Source organism: Polypterus senegalus, chromosome 11 (assembly GCF_016835505.1).
Source record: "Polypterus senegalus isolate Bchr_013 chromosome 11, ASM1683550v1, whole genome shotgun sequence".
In the NCBI taxonomy this organism is placed as follows: domain Eukaryota; kingdom Metazoa; phylum Chordata; class Cladistia; order Polypteriformes; family Polypteridae; genus Polypterus; species Polypterus senegalus.
The window spans coordinates 116,519,549-116,546,337 of record NC_053164.1 but is presented as its reverse complement, the minus strand read 5'-3'; the positions used below and the strand labels follow the sequence as shown (position 1 = coordinate 116,546,337).

At 37.8% G+C, this 26,789-nt stretch overlaps 1 protein-coding gene across 10 annotated transcripts in view; it reads right to left on the bottom strand.

Annotated features, from left to right (window-relative positions):
• Positions 1-26,789, bottom strand: part of dgki (diacylglycerol kinase, iota) — a 288,696-nt gene that overhangs the window by 6,010 nt on the left and 255,897 nt on the right. For 7 of the 10 annotated variants that reach the window (XM_039769550.1, XM_039769558.1, XM_039769560.1 and 4 more), the window contains 5 exons: positions 20,612-20,691; positions 17,023-17,070; positions 10,358-10,427; positions 7,300-7,340; positions 4,819-4,943 (listed from right to left, as the gene is read on the bottom strand). In XM_039769550.1, the coding sequence (XP_039625484.1) occupies positions 4,819-4,943; positions 7,300-7,340; positions 10,358-10,427; positions 17,023-17,070; positions 20,612-20,691 (364 nt within the window). Of the gene's footprint in view, positions 1-4,797; positions 4,944-7,299; positions 7,341-10,357; positions 10,428-17,022; positions 17,071-20,611; positions 20,692-26,789 lie in introns of all 10 variants that reach the window. The other 3 variants (XM_039769554.1, XM_039769555.1, XM_039769556.1) reach the window with 2 other exon arrangements.

The window sequence follows — 26,789 nt, the reverse complement described above, 5'->3', positions numbered from 1 at the left end:
ACTACAGTCCATTTATTTACAGGTTTCATTTTCCCCATGCTGCTTATTTCATTACAGGACAGGAAAGGCAGATACTTAAAACTGCCAATTAACCCAACATCCACATATTTGGAATCTGAGGGAAAAGTGGAGCACCTGGTTAAAATTCAGACAAACACGACAAATGTGCAGACTCTGCAGAGACGGATGCGCTGACTACTGCATAATCACGCTGCCCTCTATAAAACTGAATTAGAAGATGTATATCCACTTTAATTGCAACAAGATATAAACAAATTATAGACTTCCTGAAGAATACGCTTTAAGTGTGAATAGTCAGTCAGTCAGTCACTTTCCAACCTGCTATATCCTAACACAGGGTCACAGGGGTCTGATGGGGCCAATCACAGCCAACACAGGGTGCAAGGCAGGAACAAATCCCGGGCAGGGTGCCAGCACACAGCAGGACACACACACACCCACACACCAAGCACACACTAGGGACAATTTAGGATCGTCAATGCACCTAACCTGCATGTCTTTGGACTGTGGGAGGAAACCCACGAAGACACGGGGAGAACATGCAAACTCTATGCCGGGAGGACCCGGGAAGCGAACCCAGGTTTCTTTTCCGGCGTGGCAGCAGCGCTACCACTGCGCCACCATACCACCCTAAGTATGAATTATCTGTTTTATATTTTACTTATCTTTTGTTGGTTGTTCTGTTTTATTATCTTTACCTGTTACTTTACTTTTTAGTTTACCCTCAAGCATAAAAACTAACTTCAAGTGACAAACAGCCCACCAAAAATGTACTTTGGTATTATATATTTGGCAGATTTTGAGTGCCAGATTTGTATGTTCTTCCAGTGTCCGTGTGAGGTTCTTCATCAAACTCTCAAACTACCTGCCCAGTTAGGTTTACAAAGACATTCTAAAAAAGCCTGTTATTGCATGTTGGGAAAGGTAATCCACAGATGGGAAAAATAAAGACATTGACAAGTGGTGCTATAGTAAATGACAAACTTTTTGAATTTTCTGTAAAGAGAATAGTAAAGATGAATTTGTTTCATGAGTTTATACCTGGAGAGTACCCTCTAACATACAAGATTATAGTGACATATTTATAAAATTCTACTTGAAAGAACAAAAGATTTCTTGGGCAATGTGCTTGGGACAAATGAGTCAAGTACCAAGCACTGTGTATTGTATACGGTTATCTTGTGGGATTGAGATGCATTAGGGATGCAGGACGACTGCAAATGTGAAAATTCACAAACACATTTTTTTGTCCATGATTTCTGTATTGCACTAAATATGATGCAAAACCTAGTGAGAAAAGAATGATCACTGTGAAAGCAAGTCATGTGTGTGGGCAGGCTGCCAAGATAGGCTAGACAGGCATCTCCCAGATAAAGTGCGTAGCTTACCAGTTCTTTAATGAACTATAGCTTTCAACAAAATGTAACTTATCATAATGGATTTGTGTGTATATTTATGATTTATGATAGTAAGCGACAAAAATGATTAATGTTATAGATACAAAAAAAAACACTAAGCACAAAATGATAAACGATAAACACTTGTGACACTCCAGTTTCACAGGTGCAGATGATGGTGGTGTATTTATTAAATGAAATCGCCTGTGAACAAGCTCCTGAAAGATATGTCAAGTTTTATCCTGGTGTGTTGCTGATATAAGTGAAGATACGTAGAAGTTGGAATGGCTCTGCAGACAAAGACGTTTTCTAACACAGATGACATCGCATGAACAAGTGGGCAGAGGACAACATAAATCCAGTAAAAACTGTAATCCAATGGGTGTAATTGTAATCTAATTGTGCAGTGAAGTGCTGAAACAAAACATCACTGATTGCAATCCTGATGGCTTCTCATGGCTTATTTTTAAAACCAACAAAGCTACCCAATGGCGCAGTACTTCCAGGGTTGCAGAGATCTGCAGTTCATTGCAGTCCATTTAAGTAGCAGTACAGTGTTGTTATGTGATTTTCTACAATAGGTTGCAAAACTCGCAAAATAATTTGCATTTAATTGTTGATAACAAACCTGCAAATAGGCTGATCTGCGAATCATAAATACACAAATCACAAGGGCCGACCTACTGTACATAGCGTATTGTGTACAGCTGATTGTGTTTGATGCAGTCTGGGATGAAAATAAGCAGTGACTTGGCTATATACATCTGTTAATGAAATGAAAACCTAAAAAGCATTGCAATCACACTGGATCAAACAAAGAGAAATGTTTAGTAAAAATGGAAACAATCAGATATAAACTTTACTTACTCATTGTAATCATCTCGTACCTTATATGCCATTTACAGGACTCAATGTCTTCCTAATGTTTACTGCCATTTCTGCTCCATTTTCAATTTCAGCAAATATAACTTACATGGCATGTACCTTAACTCAAGGTGATATACATCATCAGCATCCATATATTTTCACAGATAGGATACAAATAAATTGAGTGTCCTACTCAGAATCACACCAAGAGGTGGGAACTGAACTAGACACTTACAGTCATGGCCGAAATTATTGGCACCCCTGGAATTTTCCCAGAAAATGCACCATTTCTCCCAGAAAATTGTTGCAATTACAAATGTTTTGGTATACACGTTTATTTCCTTTATGTGCATTGGGACATCACAAAAAAACCCAGAAAAAAAAACCCAAATCTGACATCATTTCACACAAAAATCAAAAACCGGGCTGGACAAAATTATTGGCACCCTCAACTTAATATTTGGTTGCACGCACTTTGGAAAAAATAACTGAGATCAAGAGTTTCCTATAACCATCAACAAGCTTTTTACACCTCTCATCTGGAATTTCTGACCACTCTTCTTTTGCAAACTGCTCAAGGTCTCTCAGATTTGAAGGCCGCCTTCTCCCAACAGCAATTTTGAGATCTCTCCATAAGTGTTTTAATCGGATTTAGATCCGGACTCATTGCTGGCCACTTCAGAACTCTCCAGCTTTGTCTTCAACCATTTCTGAGTGCTTTTAGAGGTATGTTTGAGGTCATTGTCCTGCTGGAACACCCATGACCTCTGATGCAGACCCAGCTTTCTGACACTGGGCCTACATTGCCCCAATATCTTTTGGTAGTCTTCAGATTTCATGATGCCTTGCACACAGTCAAGACATCCAGTGCCAGAGGCAGGAAAACATCCTCAAAACATCTTAGAACCTCCACCATGTTTGACTGTAGGTACTGTGTTCTTTTCTTCGTAGGCCTCATTCCATTTTCTGTAAACAGTAGAATGATGAGCTTTACCAAAAAGCTCTACCTTGGTCTTATCTGTCCACAAGACGTTCCCAGAAGGATTTTGGCTTCCTCAAGTACATTTTGGCAAACTCCAGTCTGGCTTTTTTATGTTTCTGTGTCAGCAGTGGGGTCCTCCTGGCTCTCCTGCCATAGCATTTCATTTCGTTCAGATGTCGACGGATAGTTTGAGCTGACACTGTTGCACCCTGAGTCTGCAGAACAGCTTGAATATGTTTTGAAGTTGATTGGGGCTGTTTATCCACCATTTGGACTATCCTTTGTTGCAGTCTTTTATCAATTTTTCTCTTCCGTCCACGTCCAGGGAGATTAGCTACAGTGCCACGTGTTGTGAACTTCTTGATTATGTTGCACGCAGTGGACAAAGGAACATGAAGATCTCTGGAGATGGACTTGTAGCCTTGAGATTGTTGATATTTTTCCACAATTTTTGTTCTCAAGTCCTCAGACAATTCTCTGCTCTTCTTTCTGTTCTCCATGCTTAGTGTGGCACACTCAGACACACAACAGAAAGGTTGAGTCAACTTTTCTCCATTTTAACTGGCTTCAGGTGTGATTGCTATATTGCCAGCACCTGTTTCTTGCCACAGGTGAGTTCAAACGAGCATCATATGCTTGAAATAAAACGATTTACTCACAATTTTGAAAAGGTGCCAATAATTTTGTCTGGCCCATTTTTGGAGTTCTGTGTGACATGATGTCAGATTTGGCTTTTATTCTGTGTTTTTGTGTTGTTCCAAAGCACATAAAGGAAATAAACATGTGTATACCAAAACATTTGTAATTGCAACAGTTTTCTGGGAGAAATGGTGCATTTCCTGAGAAAATTCCAGGGGTGCCGATAATTTTGGCCATGACTGTAGCACTTTAAAATGAATTTCCCAAACCACTCTTCATTAATAAGTTTCTCAGTTAAGTGTGGGAATTTGTATGATGTGAAATGGCTAAAGGTGGGCTAAAGGTTTGGTAAATGCAGAGTTTTTGGAAAGGCCTGTGAAAATAATGTTTCTTACCATTTTTCTGTTTTTATTTAATGTCATGTAGATTTTCCTCTTTTAAAATTAAAGCCTCAATAAAATATTATCACATTGTGTGATTATTAAAACACAGTTTTGAGATTAAAGAACATGTTTAAAAGCAGTCAGTCCTGTAAATAATCCACTGTTACCATTTGCATGCGGCATCACATGGCACTCACTAGCATAGCCCTTTGCCAACCTGCTTATTTACTTTGTTTTTCTTACTCTCTCTGTGGTGGTTTCAAGTTAGGTGCCTTAACCAGTAGCCTGCACTGCAGGAGTGATTAAAATGTTGAATGCTCAGTGGTAGACCCAGGAAAAAATTACTTTTTTCATGTGTAGAGTGCAATAAACACTGGAGCTGCCCTATCATTGGTTATTAGGATTAAACAGCGTGTGTGTGAAGAATATTTACAACCAAATAATTGTGCAAGTATTGTCCAGTGGGGGTACAGTATGTGTAATAAGCAGAAGCAATGCAAAGTATTACTTGTTAGGCTTTTATGCTTACTCCGAGCTGGATTCCACCATGATGTCAGGCATTCCTGAGTTAGCTTCAGCCTGTTTCCCCAATAACTGATTCTCTAAAATGAAAACCTCATCCTGAGATATTTCTGTTACAAAGTGGAGGTGCTCCTGAAATGAATGAAAAAAAATCAGTACAAATTTGTGACCAATTGCCCACATCATAACATAAATTACTTCTGTAAAGCTAGTTAAAACAAATGAAAAATAACTAAATACAAATTGGAATGATTAGTTTTATTATAGTGTTCTTTATTTAAAATGATAGAACCATGTGCCATAAGGTGTGTACTCACTTGGGAGCTTTTCTTATCATTTACACCACAGTTTCCAATGTATGAATCTATTTTGATAACACTTTAGTTTAGGTACTGCAAATATGCATCCATTATTCCTTTATTTTTATATAACAAGGCCTTAACAATGGCTTCTTTTGGTCTTCATAGCACTTATAAAATATCAGTAGATGGGTTATTCATCTCTGTGCAGTGTGGCATATTGACAGGATGGTAAAATGACTCTGTTAATATGAAGGATGCAAGGGTTTTATACCAAATATATAATATCAAGATAAATGTGTCTCAGTTAAGTCACTCCAGAGTGAAGTGTTGTTAGTAGGTCACATTGCAGAGATGAATAAACAGTTTACTGATGCTATATAAGTGTTATGAACACCCAAAGAGGTGTATGTTTAGGTCTTGTTACATAAGAGTAAATGATAAATAGATGCATTTTTGCAGTACCTAAGCTAAAATTTTACCACTCAATTTAATGAAGAATGTACCTACAGTAGTGGTTCTCAAGTTTAGCTTTGTTGGTGCAGGTTTTTGTTCCACCCAGTTTCAAAATCAGTGATTAATTTTCCCACTTATTAATCTCATTCTTTAATTAGCTTGTCCTTTTTTTCCTTCTCTTACTCGGCATTCACAAAAAGCACAATATTATCAGAGTTACATATTTCTATTTTTGTCATTGTTTTAATATCTCTTTTAGTCATTTTTAGTATCCAGCTTTTTCTGTGTGGCCTGGTCCATTAATTATATCCAAATAATGATAAAGGCAAACAGGGTAGACAACAGTGCAAGATGACACTGAATGTCACTGAAAAACAACAGCCCAAATAACCAGAACACCAGGAAAAGCAAAATAAGAGTGAAGGAAACCAATACATTTTCCCTTAGTAGTACACATAAATGCCTTCTATATTCTGATGATATTTAGTAAACCCGGCTTTGTAAACTCTGGATTGACAATTAAACAGAAAATGACGAATAGAGCTGCTTGATTACTTTTTTTTTTTTTAATTTATTTATTTATTAATTTTATTACAATCAATACATAGCAATCAAGTTTTAACAAAAAAAAAAAAAAAAGAATTATGCTAAGAACAGATCGATCCCCACCCTTGAGAGAGAGAGCAAGCCAAACGGTGTAAAATTTAAGGCTTTTAAAAATACCTAAATCAACAAATTCTCTATGCTTTATAAAATCATTTCAAAATATTACTGATTAGATCCTGCCATGTTTTGAAAAAAGTCTGCACAGATCCTCTAACTGAGTATTTGATTTTTTCCAATTTTAAATAATATAACACATCAGTTTCCCACTGACTTAAAAGAGGAGAGTTTGGGTTCTTCCAGTTTATCAGAATAAGTCTGCGTGCCAACAGTGTAGTGAATGCAATCACAATTTGTTTGTCTTTCTCCACCTTAAGACCCTCTGGAAGAACCCCAAACACAGCTGTTAATGGGTTAGGAGGGATTGTGAGTCCAAGACTGTCTGAGAGGTAATTAAAAATTTTTGTCCAGAATAATGTTAATTTGGAGCAGGCCCAGAACATGTGACCTAGTGAGGCTGGGGCTTGGTTGCAACGTTCGCAGGTGCTGCTTGATTACTTAGGGGGGAGGTGGTTTGGATGATAAACTGTAGCCACACTGGGTCTCCAACTTGAGAACAACTGAACTACAGGGTAAGGCAACAAATTTAAGAGAAGAGACACTAAAGATCTATACAGGGAAAAATCAAAATATAATACATTTATTTTCATGAAGATTTTCAAAATGAGTACTAGATACATAGAAATTGCATTGTACTTTTGACTTTATTGTGTTCCAATGAGTATAAGCATATTTTTTATTTATCTGGGACAATCATTCATCACAGAAAGTTAAGCAGAGATAAGCAGTGAACGCATCACTTGTTACGTAATGCAATGTACTGTACATTTTAAGTAATGTCCAGCAATTAAAATGTTCTTTTTGATGCAGCACCACAACCACATCTTTTGTATATTGTTTGTTATGTTTTAAGTGTAGACATCCTTATAGACTGGAGTAAGGAGTACATCAAGGAAGCTGATTTCAGTTTTCTGTTATGTATGTAACATATACATTATAATCCTATCCATTAAGATATGTAACCTGAGGAATGACAATATTATAATTATTTAAAATAATACAGAACATACCTGAGCTCTGTTTATGAGATAGAAGCGATCAGTAGATGTAACTGAAGAGAAATTCAAAATAAACAATATTAGCTTAGTTAAACAAAGCACTGATCTTTCAAAAGAAACTATATGCTATGTATATAATGTATTTATAAATATTATACTAATATATACCATACATATATTTTAAATAATATATACACACACACATACATTTTTAAAACACATTTCAATTCTGATTGAATTATTGTGAATTTGGCCTGGTTGCCTCAATTATCCTTAGAGCTATGTTTCCTGGAGATATGTGCTCCTGATAGAGTTAACTCAAAAAACTGGTCTAAGACAAAGAACAAACCATTTTCATTTTACATTAATGATTTTTTTAAAAATTAAATCTAAGTTGGAACAGGAATATCAGGACACACTTCTGGAGAAAGGTGCTGGTAAGTGATGTTCACCAGACAGTTTCTTGTGGACAACTGACTCAAGTATGGGCACAGAAAAGGTGTTTTCTAGTTTCTGTGGGGTCACACTTGTGAGCCTCCTTGGAAAAACCTGTTCTGGAGTCATTAATTAGAGACTGCATCTGACAAGTGAACCTCATGTTTAGGAAGGCAAATGTGATTTCCATCCTGGTTATAACACACCTCACTAACTCTTAGTTCTTTCACAGAAATTTGAAGGTTCAGTGGAGGGTCAGGGGGAGGTTGCTAGTCCTGTTTACACATTTGTGGCCTTGGAAAAGCTTGTACCCTGTGGTAACCTGTGAACAGTGCTACAAGAATATGAGTTTCTAGGGCCACTGACACATGCCATTCAGTCCCTGTATTTGGTATGTGAGAGGTGTGTTCATATACTTGGTACTAATTGAAGATTACTGCATGTTGGCATTGGACCCTGCCAGGAGAGCATCTTGTCTCTTCTCCTGCTTTTGATTTTCAAGGGAAAGCTAAAAAGGTGTAGCCAAAGTTTGGAAGGTACCCAGTTTTTGAACCTAAGTGTTGCATTTCTTCTGTTTTCAAATGATGTTGTCTTCTTGGGCTTATCAAACTGTAAATGTTGGTGTACAGCAGAAATGTTCACAGATGAATGTGATGTAGTTGGGATATGAATCAGCACCATTAAATCTGAGGCCATGGTCCCTTTCCAGAAAAGAAGGGGGTATTCCCTGCAAGTATGTGGTGAATATCTGCCCAAAATGGAGAAGCTTGTTCAGGAGTAAGGGTAGAAGTGATTAAGAGGTTACCAATGAACTGGTGGTACACCAGCAGCAGCTTTACAAACCTTTTAAAAGACTATGATGGTGAACCAAGGACTAAACCTGCATACAAAGCTGTCAGTTTACCTATGGTCATAAGCTCTGTGTAGTGACTGTAAGAATGATACTGTCAGTGCCGGTAACTGAAATGATGTTGCTGCACAGAGTTGCTTGGTTCACTCTCCGTAATAGGATGAGTAGCTCAGCAATATGAGAGGATCACAGAGGATCCATTTAGAGAAGCAGATCATCATCAGTCTCTACAGATGGGTAGTAGCTAAGCTGAGATGCACATGTAGTTAGAAAGCTCCCAGGATGCCTCACACAGGAGATGAACAAGGTATAGCTCACAAGAAGTATACCAATGGGCATAGCCAGAGCATGCTGGAGGGATTATATCTCTCACTTGTATGGAAGGTATGGAAAAAGCTGGTAGTAATAGGCAGGTCTGGTCAGCTCAGCTCATTATTTTGCTACTGAGGTGCTCAGTTTATAAGAGTGATGATAATAATGATTGAATCCAAAAGGTGTCAGTATTTCAAGTATAATCTTATTAGAGTTATTAGTATTGTATTAGTATTTCTTTTTCTAGATTCTCTCATTATTTACCCTACTTACAGTAATCAACTTTAGTGTGGAGGGAGCCAGCAAATGGCACTCACCCTCATAGGGGACCGATATATAGTCTTCATTTAATCTAACACCTCTTTTGAGATGTGGGAAGCAAAACACAGCACCAAAGGAAATGTGAATGCGTACAACAAGAGAATGTGGAAACTTCATTGGTAAACTGAAATTACAACCCAGATCTCTGTATGTTATAAAAAAGATAAAATTCCCAAGGTATAAAACACAAATATAGAGGAGAATCACCGAATTTTGAATTATTTGAGAGTGTTAATGTGGTACAAAACATTTCCAAATATGAGCATTGAAGTAGCCATAGCTGTTGAACTACTTTTTCCATTTTATGTCACTAACCAAGATAAATCATAACTCCTGGCATGTGGAGCTAATGCCACTCTTTTGTCTAAGTTTTGTGCAGACTATATTCATTTATAATAAGGTTGACAGACTGATCAGTTCAGAATGTACTGCTAAGCAATGTCATGGCATCAAATGACTTCTTAGGATGAAGTAAGGGTTTGTGCACATGACACCTTTTTTGCATAGCTTACCCATCTTTTAAAAAATAAACTAATTCAGTGACTGGGTTAGTATAGCTTTTAGGTGCTAAATGAACTGAATAATCTCCATTCATTTTTAAATTTTGTTGTGCTCACAAAGAATCTCTGCATTTGCCAGCATACTTTCTTTTGGTGAGTTTGTATATGGTTTGGATCCTTTGAATGACTAAAATTTTCAAATCACTCAGCAGAGTTTATAATATGACCACACTGATGTGCCCTATACTAACCATGCTTGACAAAAATAATGTTATGTTTTTTTCCTAGTTTACCATTTAATAGTCACATGAAAATACTAGGCAGCACAGTGGCACAGTCATTAGTGTTGTTTTCCTCACAGCCCAATACACCCGATTTTAATTTGTGACCACCTTCGGTCTGCATGGGATTTTTCTAACTACTACAACTGCCATTCCATATTATATATTAATTGTCAACTCTAAATTTGCCCAGTATGTACAGTATGAGTGTTGCTTGTGATGGAATGGCACCCTATCTGCTTTACACAGGAAGGGGATAAATATTTTTGTACTATGGAAACATGGAATGGAATATGAAATTTCAGAAAAAAAATGATACATGGACTGTATTATAAAACCATAAATAAAAAGCAGGGTTAGTATGAACTTACAGTCTACAAAACACCAGTCTGTTGAAAGCCTTTGTGATGGGCAGAGTCTGAGCTGGGATCCATTCCCAAACTGATAGGAGAGAGTAAAAAACAAAAAACAAATTATTTAACCTAAAGGACTGTTCATTGAAGTCTAGACTCAATGGGTGACCATTACCAATTTGCCTACACAATGGGCTCTAACTGCAAAATATACACTGCTCAAGAAAATTAAGGGAACACTTAATCATCACAGTCTAACAACAAGTCAGTTAAGCTTGAGGAATATCAGTCTGTCCAGTTAGGAAGCATAAGTGATTCTGAATTAACTTCACCTGTTTTAGCACAAACGAAAGTGACAATAGGTGCAATGGAGAGGAAATTGCAAGACACCCCCCAAAAAGGGAATGGTTTTGCAGGTGATGGCCACAGATATATGCTGGACGGGGCAGTACAAGGGCATCAACCCAGCAGCAGGACTAACATCTGGCCCTTTGTATAAGGATGAACGGGAAGAGCACTGCCTTTGCCCTACAAAAGGAACTCCATCTGGCTACTGGTGTAGATGTTTGTGACCAAGCTGTCAGAAAAAGACTCCATGAAGGTGGCATGGGGGCCCGACCTCTAGTGGGACCTGTACTCAGAGCCCATCACTGTGCAGCTCAATTGGCATTTGCAAGAGAATACACAGTTGGCAGCTCCACCATTGGTGCCCTGTTCTCTTCACAGATGAGAACAGGTTCACAATGATGACATTCTGTAGTAGATTTAGTTCAATGTTTAGGATCATTGTCCTGCTGCATCACCCAGCCTCTACTGTGCTTCAGCTGGATACACACTCCGCCATTATCCTGTAGGATACCTTGATAAACTTGAGCAAAGCAGCCCCAAATGATCATCCCTCCACAATACTTCACCACTGGGACAATGTCTTCATGTTGGCATGTGTTCTCCTTTTTTATACCTGCATATTTTTCCTGAAGAGTTCAACCTTAATTTCATTAGCCCACAAATTTTTTTCACAACAGCAATATGGAGTGTCAAGCTGCTTTTTAAACAAGCTTCAAGTGTAGTGCCATGTTTTTTTTGGAGAACATCACCTTAAATCATCTCCATTTATACTGTTTTCGACCTGTGGACTTACAAATATATAAACTCTCTGAAGTTACTTTAAATCAGCAATTCTTGCTAATAGATAATCTGAAATGTCTTTTTTGCCAGGCATGCTTCGCATCATATCCTTTTTTACCTTTTCACATTAATGCCTTGTATCAAGATACCATTAAATTGATTTAAAAATACATCTAAGACATTACTAGTGTTTCTCGTAATGGTTATTACTGCTTGAAATGACTGATTTTTAATTTACTATTCACATCTGAGTCATCCCCTTCTTTTTCTGTCCTAGTTAAATCCAGTTTGCCCTCTTCTCTCAATACAATAACATACACTGTTGTATGAAATCTTCAGTTTCTTGGCAGTCTGTCTCATGGAATAACCTTTACTTTGCCAAAAAAACATTTGACTGACATGTTTCTTGAGAAAGCTGTTTTATTTTGGCCATTTTTGAACCCAGAGCTTAACTTTAGGAATGCCTGTACTTTGCAATTAACATCAGTGGGGCTTTGTAATTACAAAGGTTTTCTAATAACCAGTTACCATTCAAACAGGACAAATAAGATAAGGGAGTTTATCATTAGGACACCGATGGGGCTTTTCAGTTACATATGAATAATAAATTAAAATTCTGTCATTTTCAGCACTGATAACTAGGGCTGCCATTCTATGAAAAAAAGTAATCTTGATTAACCGCATACATACACTTTGTAATCAAAATTAACTGCATTTTCATCAAAATTTTATGTGGCATCCTTCAAAGATATTCATATTTTTCTACAAAGCATAAATAACGTAGTGATTACTTCTTAATAGAAAACAATTTTTATAACCACTTGCTTAGGCATATTACATTTTTCTGTTAGGTCATTGATAGCTTTGAGTAACAGAAACAACTGAATTAACAGTGAACCCAGTGAAACACTAATCAATCAAGAGCTAAAAGTAAGCTTTTTTATTTTAAAATTTAAGCCACATCACAATGAAATTTAGTGCAACAATTTGGTTATGTCAATAATGGTGTCTTTAAAATGATATGAAGATAAATAAATAAGACATTATTAATTTTCTGACTATTTATTAAGCCAGTTGCTTCAGCACACCAGTTTATTCAAACTGGTCAGATGCTCTTTTTTTATTAACTACAGATGTAGAAAGTAAACATTCACAATGGTCAGTAGTGGTCAGGGATGGTAAACATTTTGTAGCTAACGCAGCCAGGACTTGGTATTTTACCTCTTGTAACTTCCACTACTGTAATGAATTTAAGCCAATGTCATTTTTTTACTCAACTGTATTGCTCAACAAATATTTTTGTGGATGAGGTGCAAGCTTTGCTGTGTCTTCCAGCGCAGTCTCAGGAGCATAGTGGAGAAATCAGGAGCTGGGCCATTACATGAGGAGAGCTAAACGGGGTCATAGAAGGGCATCAGTCCAGTATCACCCTCCATGAGGGTGGCATGATGGCCCAACGTCCTCTAGTGGGACCTGTGTTCACAGCCCATCATCATGCAGCGTGATTGGCATTCGCCAGAGAATACCACAATTGGCAGCCCCACCATTGGAAACCCATTCTCTTCATAGATGAGAGCAGGTTCACACTGAGCACATGTGAAAGACGTGAAAGTGTCTGAAGATGCTGTGGTAAACATTATGCAGCCTGAAACATCATCCAGCATGACTGGTTTGGTGGTGAGTCAGTTATGGTCTGGGGAAGCAAACCTTGTAGGGTCACAGAGACCTCTATATGTTAGGCTATGATACTCTGAATGCTGTTAGGAACCAGGATGAAATCTTTAGAAGCATTGTCAGATCTTACACTGGTACAGTGGGCCCTGAGCTCCTTCTGATGCAGGCCTCATGTGGCCAAAGTGTGTAGGCAGTTCCTGGATGATGAAGGAATTAATGCCATTGACTGCCTGGTCTGCACGTTCTTCAGACCAGAATCCAGTTGAGAACATCTGGGACATTATGTATTGGTGCATCTGACACCACACCAAATTGCGCCACAGACTGTCTAGGAACTCATGTATGTCCTGATCCAGGTTTGGGAGGAGACCTCCCAGGACATCATCCACCGTCTCATCAGGAGTATGCCCAGACATTGTCAGGAGAGATAACAGATACATGGGGGCCATACACACTACTGAGTCACATTATGAGTTGTCGTGATGAAATTCATTCAAGATGAATCAGCCTGTGACTTAAATATTTGACTTTGATTTTGGGTGTTTTGTTCAATCAATCTCTCAATGGGTTGGTGATTTTGGATTCCATTGACCGTTGCTACATCATTTTGTTCTCAACAAATGACACAGCATTAATCAGTAAAGATTTTCCACTTGAATATGTAATTCACTGACATCTAATGTTCCCTTATTTTTTTAAGTAGTGTATATATTAACAATTCACAATATTGTAAAAAAAGTGCTATATAAAATAAAGTTTATATGAAAAACATAAATGCACTTGTGCACTCCTTTTATTCCATTCATTGTAAGAGACAGACTAACAGTATACCTGATTTTCTGCTACATTGTATCAGGTTGTGTCTAGCTAAATACAAGGCGTTATTTTATAAAGCGATTATGGATGTGATGATAATTCCAGAAAGGAAAACAAGACTGTAGTAAGATGTAATATCTTTTTTCCTTTTTAATTGCCCTATACTTCAGACACTGCACGCTGAATTCATCACAATAAAAGCCTATCTTTGCTGTTTAATTTATTGTGCGACTAGGGCTCTTGTAATAATACCTGACAGTAAAGCAAATTCACCAAACCTGAAACTGTCTGAACAGAAAGCATTTATGTCATAGTTTTATCACTCTGCTGTCAGGTAGCATTAAAAATGCACAGTTAAAAACACTGCTGCTGCCGTTTCTGTGTTTTTTTACTTCTAATTTCATGCTTCTGTAGGTGGCTGAAAAACTGTGAGTTTACACTGGAATGTGGGTTTCAAGGATTCTACTTCAGTCTTTAGCAATGACTCACTGTGTGACCCTGAGGCAGTCGCCTAATCCATCTCTGCTCCAACTATAGAAATATGAAAAGAGTTGCAATAATTCAGTCAACCTCTTGTAAGAATAAAGGTAACACTTTAGTCATGGTTTGAATTCAAGAAGTAATACTTCTATGCCCACATATCATATACCATATATGCAAACAAAACCCAGTTTTCACTTTTCTTCATGTACCTTAAAAAAAATTTTGCCTCCAGAAGACTCTGAATAGTTTGAGGTGTTTACTCAACAGGTTTCATTAAACACTATGTAGATGTTTTTGTCCATGCTGCCTTGATATTGTCACCCAGCTCTTGCAAATGTTTGAACACAAATTTATGCTCCAAACTTCTTTTTCTGTCTCTTCCTTAAGTTGATCTGTTGAGTGGAAATCTCATGGTTGTGCCAACTGTTGGATCTTACTAATGCTACTATCATATTCATAGACCCAGCTAACTGATGTGTGTTTGGACATTGCATATTATTTGGCTAACACTATCCATTTGAAATAGAGGAGATTGTTCCCATAAAAGGATGCTTCTGATTAGCAGTAAAACCCACTGTAAGTAGGCTGTGGCCTTCAAATGATGTTGTAAGGGACCTAGTGTGTGCCAAGAAAATATTCTCCACACCATTGACACTACCATCATCTGTTAGTACTATTGGAAAATGGCAGGATGGTTACATTGATTAGTGCCATTTATGCCATGATGCTATTTATGCCAAATTCTAAAATGACCATGTAAAGGACCTTCTGACATGACTGTTTACACAGCAGATATTGAGATTCATCAGACAGGCTTTGAATTTTCAAATCTTCAGATATTCAGTTTTGATGATTGCATATCTAATGCAGTCACTTGTTCCCGTTTTGAGTTGTCCACTTGCTGATATATAGCCAGTCTGCATGAAGATCCCATGCATTATGTGTACAGAGACTTCATTCAGCACATCATTCTTGTGAAGTGCTGTTATCTTATTATTTGAGTTTTATTTGTTACTTTCAAATAATCTGGCCACTCTCCTCTGACATTTCTCATTAACAAGGTGTTTCTGCCTTGAACTTCCAGTTTATCATACCATTCTATGTAAACTCTAAAGATTGTACTCCATGTGAATCCTGAAACCACAACATCTGTCACCAAAGCATGGTCAGTCTCGAAAATCGCATGTCTTGGCATTTCTAATGTTTATCTGACCAACAATTAAACCTCTTGGCCATGTCTGCATAGTATTTAATTTGAGTTGAAGGCTATTCGCATTCACAAACTACCATAGATTGTAAAGTGGCCAGTGGCCAATACCTTTGTATATTTATACAGTATATTATATATAGAGTATGGTTATCATTTCCCTTCCTGGTCAGACGGCTGGTATATTTGAAAGATAGGGTGAGACTGCCAGGGACTATGAGCTACTCCATTAACCTGGCTGGGACACCCACAGGTGTTAGTTCTGCAGTGTAGTCCTGTTGGGGTCTTCAGGGACCACTGGGGGTTGTTGTTGGGAGGATGCTCCCCTGACAGCTGGAACTTCCGCTTGGCCCAGAAATGTCAGAATAATCATTGGTGTGGTGGGGGGCTCATGTTGAAAGCTGTGGTTGTAAAGGTCATGGCAAACACTTCATCTGAGTTATATACTGTATATATCTGTGGATATATGCAAAATAATTAATCTGACTTTATTTAGTTATTGTTTTTGATAAAAACAACCTCTACTCTATGTATTTTTGATAACAATTTTAAGTTTTGATTTTTGGCTCCACAATAGTGTATATTTGACATCCCGATGATGAATCTTGTTCATCTTTTGCCTAACATCTCTTCTTCTAGTCCCTTATTTAAAAACTTTTTTGTCAATCATTTCTTGGCAGAATAACATCATCATCTTAAATTCTCTTTTATACAATTTTATGCGATATATCATGAAACCAAAAAAAGTGCGTTTCTGTCAAAATCTTGGGTTCATAGTTTCTTAATATAGGTTAAAAATGTTTTCAGCTTCAAAAATCACACTCAGGTTTGCTTTAAATCTTACATCTGACAAATTAAGTACAAGAGCCAGTTAATATGCAATGCAGTTGTTTCCAACACATTCTTTCCTCCAATCCTTTGTTCTTAATATAGCTGGCTTCTTTAAATTTCTAACGTAATAAAAATATTAGGCAGCATGGTGGTGTAGTGGGTAGTGCTGCTTCCTCGCAGTTAGTAGACCTGAGTTTTCTCCCCGGGTACTCTCTCCGTGGAGTTTGCATGTTCTCCACGTGTCTGCGTGGGTTTCCTCCGGCTACTCCAGTTTCCTCCCACAGTCCAAAGACATGCAGGATAGGTGCATTGGTGATCCCAAATTGTCCCTAGTGTGTGCTTGATGTGTGGGTGTGTGTGTGTGCGCCCTGTGGTGGGCTGGCGCCCTGCCCGGGGTTTGTTCCTGCCTTGTGCTATCTGTTGGCTGGGATTGGCTCCAGCAGACCCCCGTGACAGTGTAGTTAGAATATAGCAGGTTGGATAATGGATGGATGGATGGATAAAAATATTTTAAAATTTGAAGGTTTAAGTATGAAATACTTACTGGATAATGCACTTGTAGTAAATCTGAAGAAGAAACTGGGTACAAGTCCTGGAAAGTGAAAAATAACATTAAACTGTTCTGATGGTATTGTATCACTGTCTCTAATCCACGGAGATATGCAGGAAAAATTTTATTGTACTACTGTATGTACAAAGGACATAAAACTCTAAGAATCTTTATGTACAAATCAAAAACTGATATATTAAGTGGAATCTGTCAATTTCTGAAACTATGAAAAATATATTTTTTCAGAAAATATACTTTAAAGAATAGAATGTATAATGCATGTCTGCAAAAAATTATAGAAAATATTGGATCACATTTAGTCACTCCTTCCAGAAGCTTTTCCATCTCTCCCTATTTCTTCCTTATAAGTAAAGTGAGGTGAGAGCCTTTGATCTACAGAAGCAAATTTTAGATTTAAATATGTAAGTTGATATCAAATTAAACGTAATTGAGTTAATATAAAGATTTTAAAAATAGCTGGGAATATTGAAGAAGGAAAGAAATACAGATATCTGTTGGAGTTAAACAATAGGCCAACAGGCTCGGAATGGAGGTGTTTTATTTTCTTAAAAGGTAAGAGCATTAAAATGGCCATGGTTTATTATCTACTCAGATATGGGTTGGAAACAGTAAATAATTAGAGACAAGAAAGTGGATTTCATTTAAGAAAGTAGTTATGATTTTCTATCTTAACAGATTAGAAAATTTAGAACTTTCGACTGTATGTGTGCATTGCATGTGAGTGAGGCCTCCTCTGGGTTTGATTGATTCTACATTAATTGTTGTTTAACAAAAAGCTTGTCTAACAAATCTGAATCTTATTTGAATTAATAAAATTATTTTAGGTTCTTCTGTCCAACAGTATTTAAAAATTAACATTTTATAATCCATGCAATACTGACAGACATAATCATTCATTTTTTTATTAATACCAGCCTATATTGGAATTGAGAATAATAAAATAGTAGGTGCTTTAAAACAGATACAACAGTAATCAATGCAGGTATAATTTTGAGATTATTGAAAAAAAGGAATACCAAAAGTAAAGGGAAGTATCTGAGATGGGGGAATTTGCAAAAATTAAGTTAAAGATGTGTGTGAAAAGGACAGAAAACAGAAATGGTCTTAGCAGATCATAGGAGGTTATTCTACTTTTATAGGTTACTTTTTAGGATACATTTTAGTTTAAATGCATGTTGGTGAAGGGAACAGTGGAGACGAGGAGGTGATGGGTAGGTATGGTGTCAAGGAGAAGAATGAAGATGGTCAGAGGATAGTGGATTTTGCCAAAAGGATGGGCATAGCTGTGGTGAATTCGTATTTTAAGAAGAGGGAGGAACATAGGGTTACGTACAAGAGTGGAGGAAGATGCACACAGGTAGATTACATCCTATGCAGAAGAGTTGATCTGAAAGAGATTGAAGACTGCAAAGTGGTGGCAGGGGAAAGTGTAGTTAAACAGCATAGGATGGTGGTCTGTAGGATGATGTTGGAGATCAAGAAGAGGAAGAGAGTGAGGGCAGAACCAAGGATCAAATGGTGGAAGTTGAAAAAGGAAGACTGCAAGGTTGAGTTTAGGGAGGAGGTGAGACAGGCACTGGGTGGCAGTGAAGAGTTACCAGACAGCTGGGAAGCTACAGCAGATGTAGTAAGGGTGACAGCAAGAAGGGTGCTTGGCCTGACACCTGGACAGAGGAAGGAGGAAAAGGAAACCTGGTGGTGGAATGGGGAAGTACAGGAGAGTATACAGAGGAAGAGGATGGCGAAGAAGAAGTGGGATAGTCAGAGAGATGCAGAAAGTAGACAAGAGTACAAGGAGATAAGGCACAAGGTGAACAGAGAGGTGGTGAAGGCTAAAGAAAAGGTGTATGATGAGTTGTATGAGAGGTTAGACACTAAGGACCTGTATCGATTGGCTAGACAGAAAGACTGAACTGGGAAAGATGTGCAGCAGGTTAGGGTGATAAAGGATAATGATGGAAACGTACTCACAAGTGAGGAGAGTGTGTTGAGCAGATGGACAGAGCACTTTGAGAGGCTGATGAATGAAAAGAATGAGAGAGAGGTTGGATGATGTGGAAATAGTGAATCAAGGAGTGAAATGGATTAGCAAGGAGGAAGTAAGGACAGCTAGGAAGAAGATGAAGAATGGAAAGTTTGTCGGCCCAAATGACATGCCTGTGGAAGCATGTAAGTGTCTAGGAGAGATGGCAGTAGAGATTTAAACCAGATTGTTTAATGGAATCTTGGAAAGTGAGAGGATGCCTGAGGAGTGGAGAAGAAGTGTACTGGTGCTGATATTTAAGAATAAGGGGGATGTGCAGGGCTGCAGTAACTACAGGGGAATAAAACTGATGAGCCACAGCATGAAGTTATTTGAAAGAGTAGTGGAAGCTAGGTTAAGAAGTGAGGTGATGATTAGTGAGCAGCAGTATGGTTTCATGCCAAGAAAGAGCACCACAGATGTAATGTTTGCTCTGAGAATGTTGAAGGAGAAGTTTAGAGAAGACCAGAAGGAGTTGCATTGTGTCTTTGTGGACCTGGCTAAAGCATATGACAGGGTGCCTCGAAAGGAGCTGTGGTATTGCATGAAGAAGTCGGGAGTGGCAGAGAAGTACGTAAGAGTTGTACAGGATATGTACGAGGGAAGTGTGACAGTGGTGAGGTCTGCGGTAGGAGTGACGGATGCATTCAAGCTGGAGGTGGGATTACATCAGGGATCGGCTCTGAGCCCTTTCTTATTTGCAATGGTGATGGACAGGTTGACAGACGAGATTAGACAGGAGTCCCCGTGGACTTTGTTTGTTGGTGATATTGTGATCTGTAGCGATAGTAGGGAGCAGGTTGAGGAGACCCTGGAGAGGTGGAGATATGCTCTAGAGAGGAGAGGAATGAAGGTCAGTAGGAACAAGACAGAATACATGTGTGTAAATGAGAGCGGGGTCAGTGGAATGGTGAGGATGCAAGGAGTAGAGTTGGTGAAGGTGGATGAGTTTAAATACTTGGGATCAACAGTACAGAGTAATGGGGATTGTGGAAGACAGGTGAAAAAGAGAGTGCAGGCAGGGTGGAATGGGTGGAGAAGAGTATCAGGAGTAATTTGTGATAGACAGGTATCAACAAGAGTGAAAGGTAAGGTCTACAGAACGGTAGTGAGACAAACTATGTTATATGGGTTGGAGATGGTGGCACTGACCAAAAAGCAGGAGACAGAGCTGGAGGTGGCAGAGTTAAAAGATGCTAAGATCTGCACTGGGTATGACGAGGATGGATGGGATTAGAAATCAGTACATTAGAGGGTCAGCTCAATTTGGCCGGTTGGGAGACAAAGTCAGAGAGGGAAGATTGCATTGGTTTAGACATGCTGAGATGCTGAGTATATTGGAAGAAGGATGCAAAGGATAGAGCTGCCAGGGAAGAGGAAAAGATAATAATAAAAGATTACCTAAATTACATGACACTCATTAAAATTGAAAAGAAAACGGATATCTTGTGTTTAACTTAGATTCAAAATAAGCTTTCACTTTAATTTTCGCTACATCTTGTTGTGAGACTCTTTTCACACAGTATCTTGCATTTTTACCTCTTGAAGACGGTTGATGTAGAGTCTGCAGGTTTCAAGATCGCAGTCTCCTCGTATAACAATGATTCCCACAGGGATTGCTAGGGAAGAAATAAAAGACTGATGAAAACAATTTAAGGAAATAAGAGTCATTGCTGACAGCTAAGAACTACTCAAATGCATTCTTCTTTGAATTCAGTTAGCATTTGTTAGATTTTCACTATTTTAAAAGCAGTAATGAATGAACTTTTAGCATAATTTTGATGACAACATTTAGTCCAACAATCATGTCAATGAAATTCACTTAATTTCTTCAAAATAATACAGTCAAGCTCTGAATGTCCCTAAAGTAGGACATTCTAGGTCTGTTAACTTAATTCATCTCCGGAGGTGTACATCAAAGTTTCAGATCTTCCATTATGCATTCAAATGTAAAATTTTCCTTACTACATGTAACACTTACATTGTACATGTACATTTACATACATTAAATTTCATTTGCCACAGCTCTGCCCTTTAATTCTCTCCTGGGCCATCTGTAATGATTTAGCTGAATCGGCATTATGGACTTTCTCCAAGTTTAGTATCAACTGCAAACTTGACTATCAGGAATTTTATATTTATATCAAGATCGCTTATTTACAGTATATTAAAAAAGTAGCATTTCTGAAAATGTTTGTTCCTGGTGTTTAAGTCAAATTTGCACTATGTACACACTGTGTGTTGAACTCCCACTTCATTTAGTTCGATCACAAACCCCTCATGTGAGAACTTTTGTAAAGCTTTTGGAATATCCATCAATATCACATGCACCTCTCTGGATGTACAGTATATGTTTGTTTCTTCCTCAGTTAATACCAACATATTAGTGAAACACAATCTTCCATGTCTAAATCTACAGTCTATTCACAAATTTGTCTTTACTTGCTATGTAATACCTGATTTTTTCCTTTATTAATTATTTCCAATGATTTACCTGTGATGTGTCTTAACCTTACTAGCCTATACTTACTTGTATCAGACCAATCACGTTTTTTATACAGTGGAATAATATTTGCTAGCTTCCAGTTGCTATGTACTGGGTTGTAATTGTGTGTATTTCATGTTTAATTGTTGTTATTGCTCATTTTATTTTTTTGTTATTCTTTATATTTTTTCGGTTGATTTCATGTTTGATGTTGTAATTATGCAACGTTGCTTTAAATGTAGTTATGTTCCTTGGAGGACGGTCCACCTTGACATCACTATTCCTGATCGCTCCCTCAGGCTATTTATGCTAAGTGAGACAGCTCAAAAGATGGGAAGCATTTGTGTTTGGTGGAATTATTGTGAATATTGCTATTTTTAGTATTGAACTGTTTTTTATATTTTCATTATTGTTTAATCATAAGAATTCTGATTACTAGTCTGTGATTTGAACTTTGTTTACTGTGGATTGCTTTTAAGTCAACTCCAATATTTCATTTGTTTTTTGATCTTTTCTTTGTATTTCTGATATTCTTGTAATACAGTAAATGTTTAACTTATAATGATTTATGTTGCTCTTCTGTGCACAAGCCAGAGGTTGATGGTTACCCTCTTCCTTGTGGGGCTTTTGTTGGTGGATTTTCAGATTTGTATGCTCTACCTGGAGCTAGCAGGTGCCTTAGAAGCCTGAAAGATGTCTGGTGAGCCTCTGCTGGCAGTACAGGTAAGTATGTGACCTGCTTTAAAGCTGTTTTTGGATTCTATTCATAACACCAGTTCTTAGGAAGCAACCAAGTGTGCAGGGACTAAAAGAAACATTTAAAGATTATATATGAACTCATTGAACTCCATAAGCATATCAGGATAAACCTAAAAAGTATTAAATGAAGGACAAAAATCCAGGAAATGTTCTTAAATGTAGCAAGAAATCAGAAACGTTGCACCATTTGCACCAGGATTAGAAAGCTAGGAAGGAGATAGTTTGCACAAGCAAAACTGAAACAGGGAGGGACAAGCAGCACAGTCATTCCATCCACCAAGTACATATCTAATCTGTCCCACTAATGAAATAAGCTAGAACATTTAATTTTGCTTAATGAACCCTTCATGTTGGTTGATATAGGACACACTGATAGAAAAGAGCAAGCCAGGAAAGAAACCCACTATTAAAGAGAACAATGCCAAGCCAGTGGACACCAAGTAGCTCAACACCCTCTGCTACGGTAAATCAGTATTGTAACTGTGGAGGTTTATTTGTAGTACATGAGGCACTTTCCAGCACTTACATCAGTATGGTTTAAAAATAATGGATTTTATAGATAATATTATTAATCTATCCATTGTTTTCTTTACATACATCTGGTTGAGGATTGAAAGTTGGCTTCTATAAAGGTAAAATTGGGTGGTGGCAGGATCAACTCTGGACATGGTAGTATTATATCATTGGTCACACTCACACACACACACACTCTTGCAGTCCTATATACTAGTGAGATTTACAGTGTCACACATGTGCGATTGGGAGACCGCTGAAGGGCTTAAATGATAGTAATTCCACGCCAAACCAGGGGGCAGCGGGGTGCGCTGACTGTCCCTCTCAATCTCTTGCAGATCATCCACGGGAAATCCTGCAGAATACTGGCGCCATTGATGACGTCACTTCTGTTTCTGGTGCCAATGAAGACATCACTTCCAGTCCTGAAGACATCACTCCCAGTTCCGGCCCCGATGACATCATTTCCTTTACTGGCCTTTAAAGCCACCATCTTACCTCAATAACATCAGTTCTGTTTTGGACTGAAATCTGTAAACATCTCTGTTCAAATTAACTAATTTTGTAGCCATGGAACAATATATGGGTGACTGCCCCAAACCTTCATGATGTCTGTGAATCATTCTTGTGACAACTGATATCAATTAACACTAGAATTAGAACACTGCTGAGTCCCAATCAAGAGCTTCTGGGTTCGATGCTGGCAGCTTCTCAAGTTTACCGTTTTGAGTAGAGAGCTGCTATTATTGTTAATATTATACAATAAAAACATACATTTGATTTACGTCTCTAACAACCACTGTAAATTTATAGTGCTTTTTTTATTCAGCTTTATTTTCTCGGTCGCGTTCATGCTCGCCCTGATCTGACACTGCTGTTTACAAATAAAGACGTGCTATAACAGAGGTGAACTCAGATTGGAGAAAAGAGAAGCCCTCCTCACAAGAAACGTCCACTCACATATAAGAACAACACAGCTGCACCAGGCGTAAAGGCAAAAGTCCGGCGTCATCCTGCCAATCACCTGTCCTTCACAGAAACAGCACGACGCCAATGCTACACCATCCAGATCTAAACACTAGCATGGTGTATGTGCCTAAAAAAAGTCTAACTGCATTCTCGTACCATTGCTCGCGTACTAAAGTGTCAGCAGGTATTTTTTGTGGCAGTACACATATAATTTGTGAGCATGCCCTTGACAATCAAACAGAGGAAGCTCTGCAGTATACTTGTGACTTTATGCTGTAGGAAGATAAGTAAATAAAGTAAAATTAGTAAAACTAAAAAAAGACGCAAACTTTGACAAGTACTATACATTTACAGGAGCTGTTACAGACGCAAATCAAATGTATGTTTATTGTATAATATTAACAATAAGAACAGCTCACTATTCAAAATGTTTGTTTTGGGTGACATTAAGACTCAAACCCAGAACCTTCTGAATTGGAGTCAGTAGCTCTAACCAGTATACTATCTGAGAAGGCAGGACAACAAGCAACACTAACCTGATTTCTTTTTCTTCGGTTATACTGTAGTCTTGGAAAAAAGCGCATTTGTTCTGTTTTACTTGTATCTTTTGAGAAAGTGTTTCTTTGATATTTGGAATTCAGGCTTCACACATTATACACTTTATGTCTACATTTTGTCAATCATTACTAGAAAATGAAAAACATTTCTGTTTTAACGATGTGTTTACTGTGCATAGATCGTTGTAGACACGGAACACACATGAAATGCAAGTGTTCCAAATAACATTATAGTATTTATAAAAGGTGTCATTTTGCTTGACTTCTCACTCTATACAACTCTAAGCAACTGACATGCAGGTAAACAGACTTGAGCTGAGAAAACTGTGTGGGGTGGGGGATGTGATAGCAGGCTACTTGCTGTTTGCTGCTTATCAACACATTTAAAGGACGAAAGACGCTGACGGAGAGGTGCGAAGCATTTTAAGGTGGGACGGATCTATGAGTTTTTTCGTAGGCTCTGGTAATTCTAAGATAGTCTTATTGGCCAAATATGTGCATCTGGAGAAACAGCTAGGCAGACATGAGAAAAATGTGTAGATACCACAAAGACAGTGCTTGGCCAAAATTTTAACCCAGGACTCCAGAGTTGTAAGGCAGCAGTCCTGTGTAGTATTATTTATTGATGATTGATGATTTGTTGATTTAAATATGACAATTAAATATGAGCATTCAAATATCTGTGACATACTGTAGAAATTTCAGCAATTGTTTATACAAATGTTATATCTAATTGCTAAATGTTATTGTTGTTTACAATGGTATTTTGTACATTTCTTTAATTTTTGCACTAGATTTCAATGCATTCATTTAATTTTATATTAAATTCCGTAACATATTCTCCCTCTTACTCCTTCAATGTTTATGTAGTATACTGTATATAATAGCAGAGACCCCAACTTGTAATAACCATCCAAATAAATAAGTCAGTTTAGTCATCCGGATCATGGACAGATGGAGCAATAAAGCAACTACTGTATATAATTAAGTAAAAGGCAATGGTTAGGAGACTTTTGCTGTCTTTAGATATCTGTTTTGTACTGCACTGAATAAAGGTGCATCATTTTAAATTAATCTCTTTAGAAGTGTTTTACCTAAGACATTATCCTCAGTTAAGTTTTATGGTTTTACACCCTTGCAAAAAGCACTCCCGTCTGCCTTACCTAAATTATTAGATACTTTACTACAACCTTTTTCAAGCGGCACAAAAGCCATACTTCTGGGTATCACCAAACTCCTCTGACACATGGGCCTTCACTTTAGCCATTGCTGCATCGGTTACTTTCTTGGCCTGCTGGTAATTCTTAGTTATACTAGATACCATCTTTTTAACCCTACAGAGAACTGAACAGCTTCTCTCATTGGTGCCAAACAGTGTGACTTATGGAAATCATTGTGACAGCCATCAACTATCTTTTGGCCACAAGTTCATGCAGCTTCCCCCACTACTGAGGTCTTCAATTAAATCCCAGTCACTGACCTCCCAGAAAAGGTCTTGTGGAGTTGTGAGTTCAACTCTGAAACCAGAAGCATCCACTATCAATTCAAACTACACTCGCTCTAATCTTTTGAGTCTAGCAGATCTGTGAGGCAGACTAAAATGACCACCAAGTAGTGATCAGCTTAAAAATCATGAAACTGAAAAAGTGTCCAATACAAGAAGAACTTTTTTGGATTATGTGGTGGAGGCTTTGGAGGATTATACGAATAGAGTGGGATAGTAGCAGAAAGCTGTCCGCTCTGCAATTTTTGTCTGACATTTCCTGCATAAAAGTTGATATGGACCATTCTGTACTATACAAACAGACCATTCTGATCTTTGCTAGTGTTTTACCTCTTTAACATCAATGGCTATTCAGGTGAGGGGATATGGCAAGCTTTACTGTACATTGCCTTTTATAAGTATTTAGACCCTTGACTGTTTTTAATGAATAACAAATATTCTTCTTCTGCTTTTGGCTGCTCCCATACGGGGTTGCTACAGTTGATCATCTTTTTCCATATCTTCCTGTCCCCTACATCTTGCTTTGTCACACCCACCACCTGTATGTCTTCTCTTACCACATCCTTAAACCTCCTCTTAGGCCTTCCTCTTTTCCTCTTATCTAGCAGCTCTATCTTTAACAACCTTCTCCCAATACACCCAGCATCTCTCCTCTGCACATGTCCAAATCAATGCAATCTTGCCTCTCTAATTTTTTCTCCAAACCGTCCAACCTGAGACGAGCCACTAATATACTCATTTCTAATCCTGTCCATCCTTATCACACCCAATGCAAATCATAGCATCTTTAACTCTGTCACCTCTAGCTCTGTCTCCAACTGATATACTGTATAACAAAGCTGATCTCACCACCGTCCTATAGATAGAAATTTTGTTCTGTGTGACATTCTTTATTTCAAAGCAACAAAAATAAAAATTATAATTTTTTAA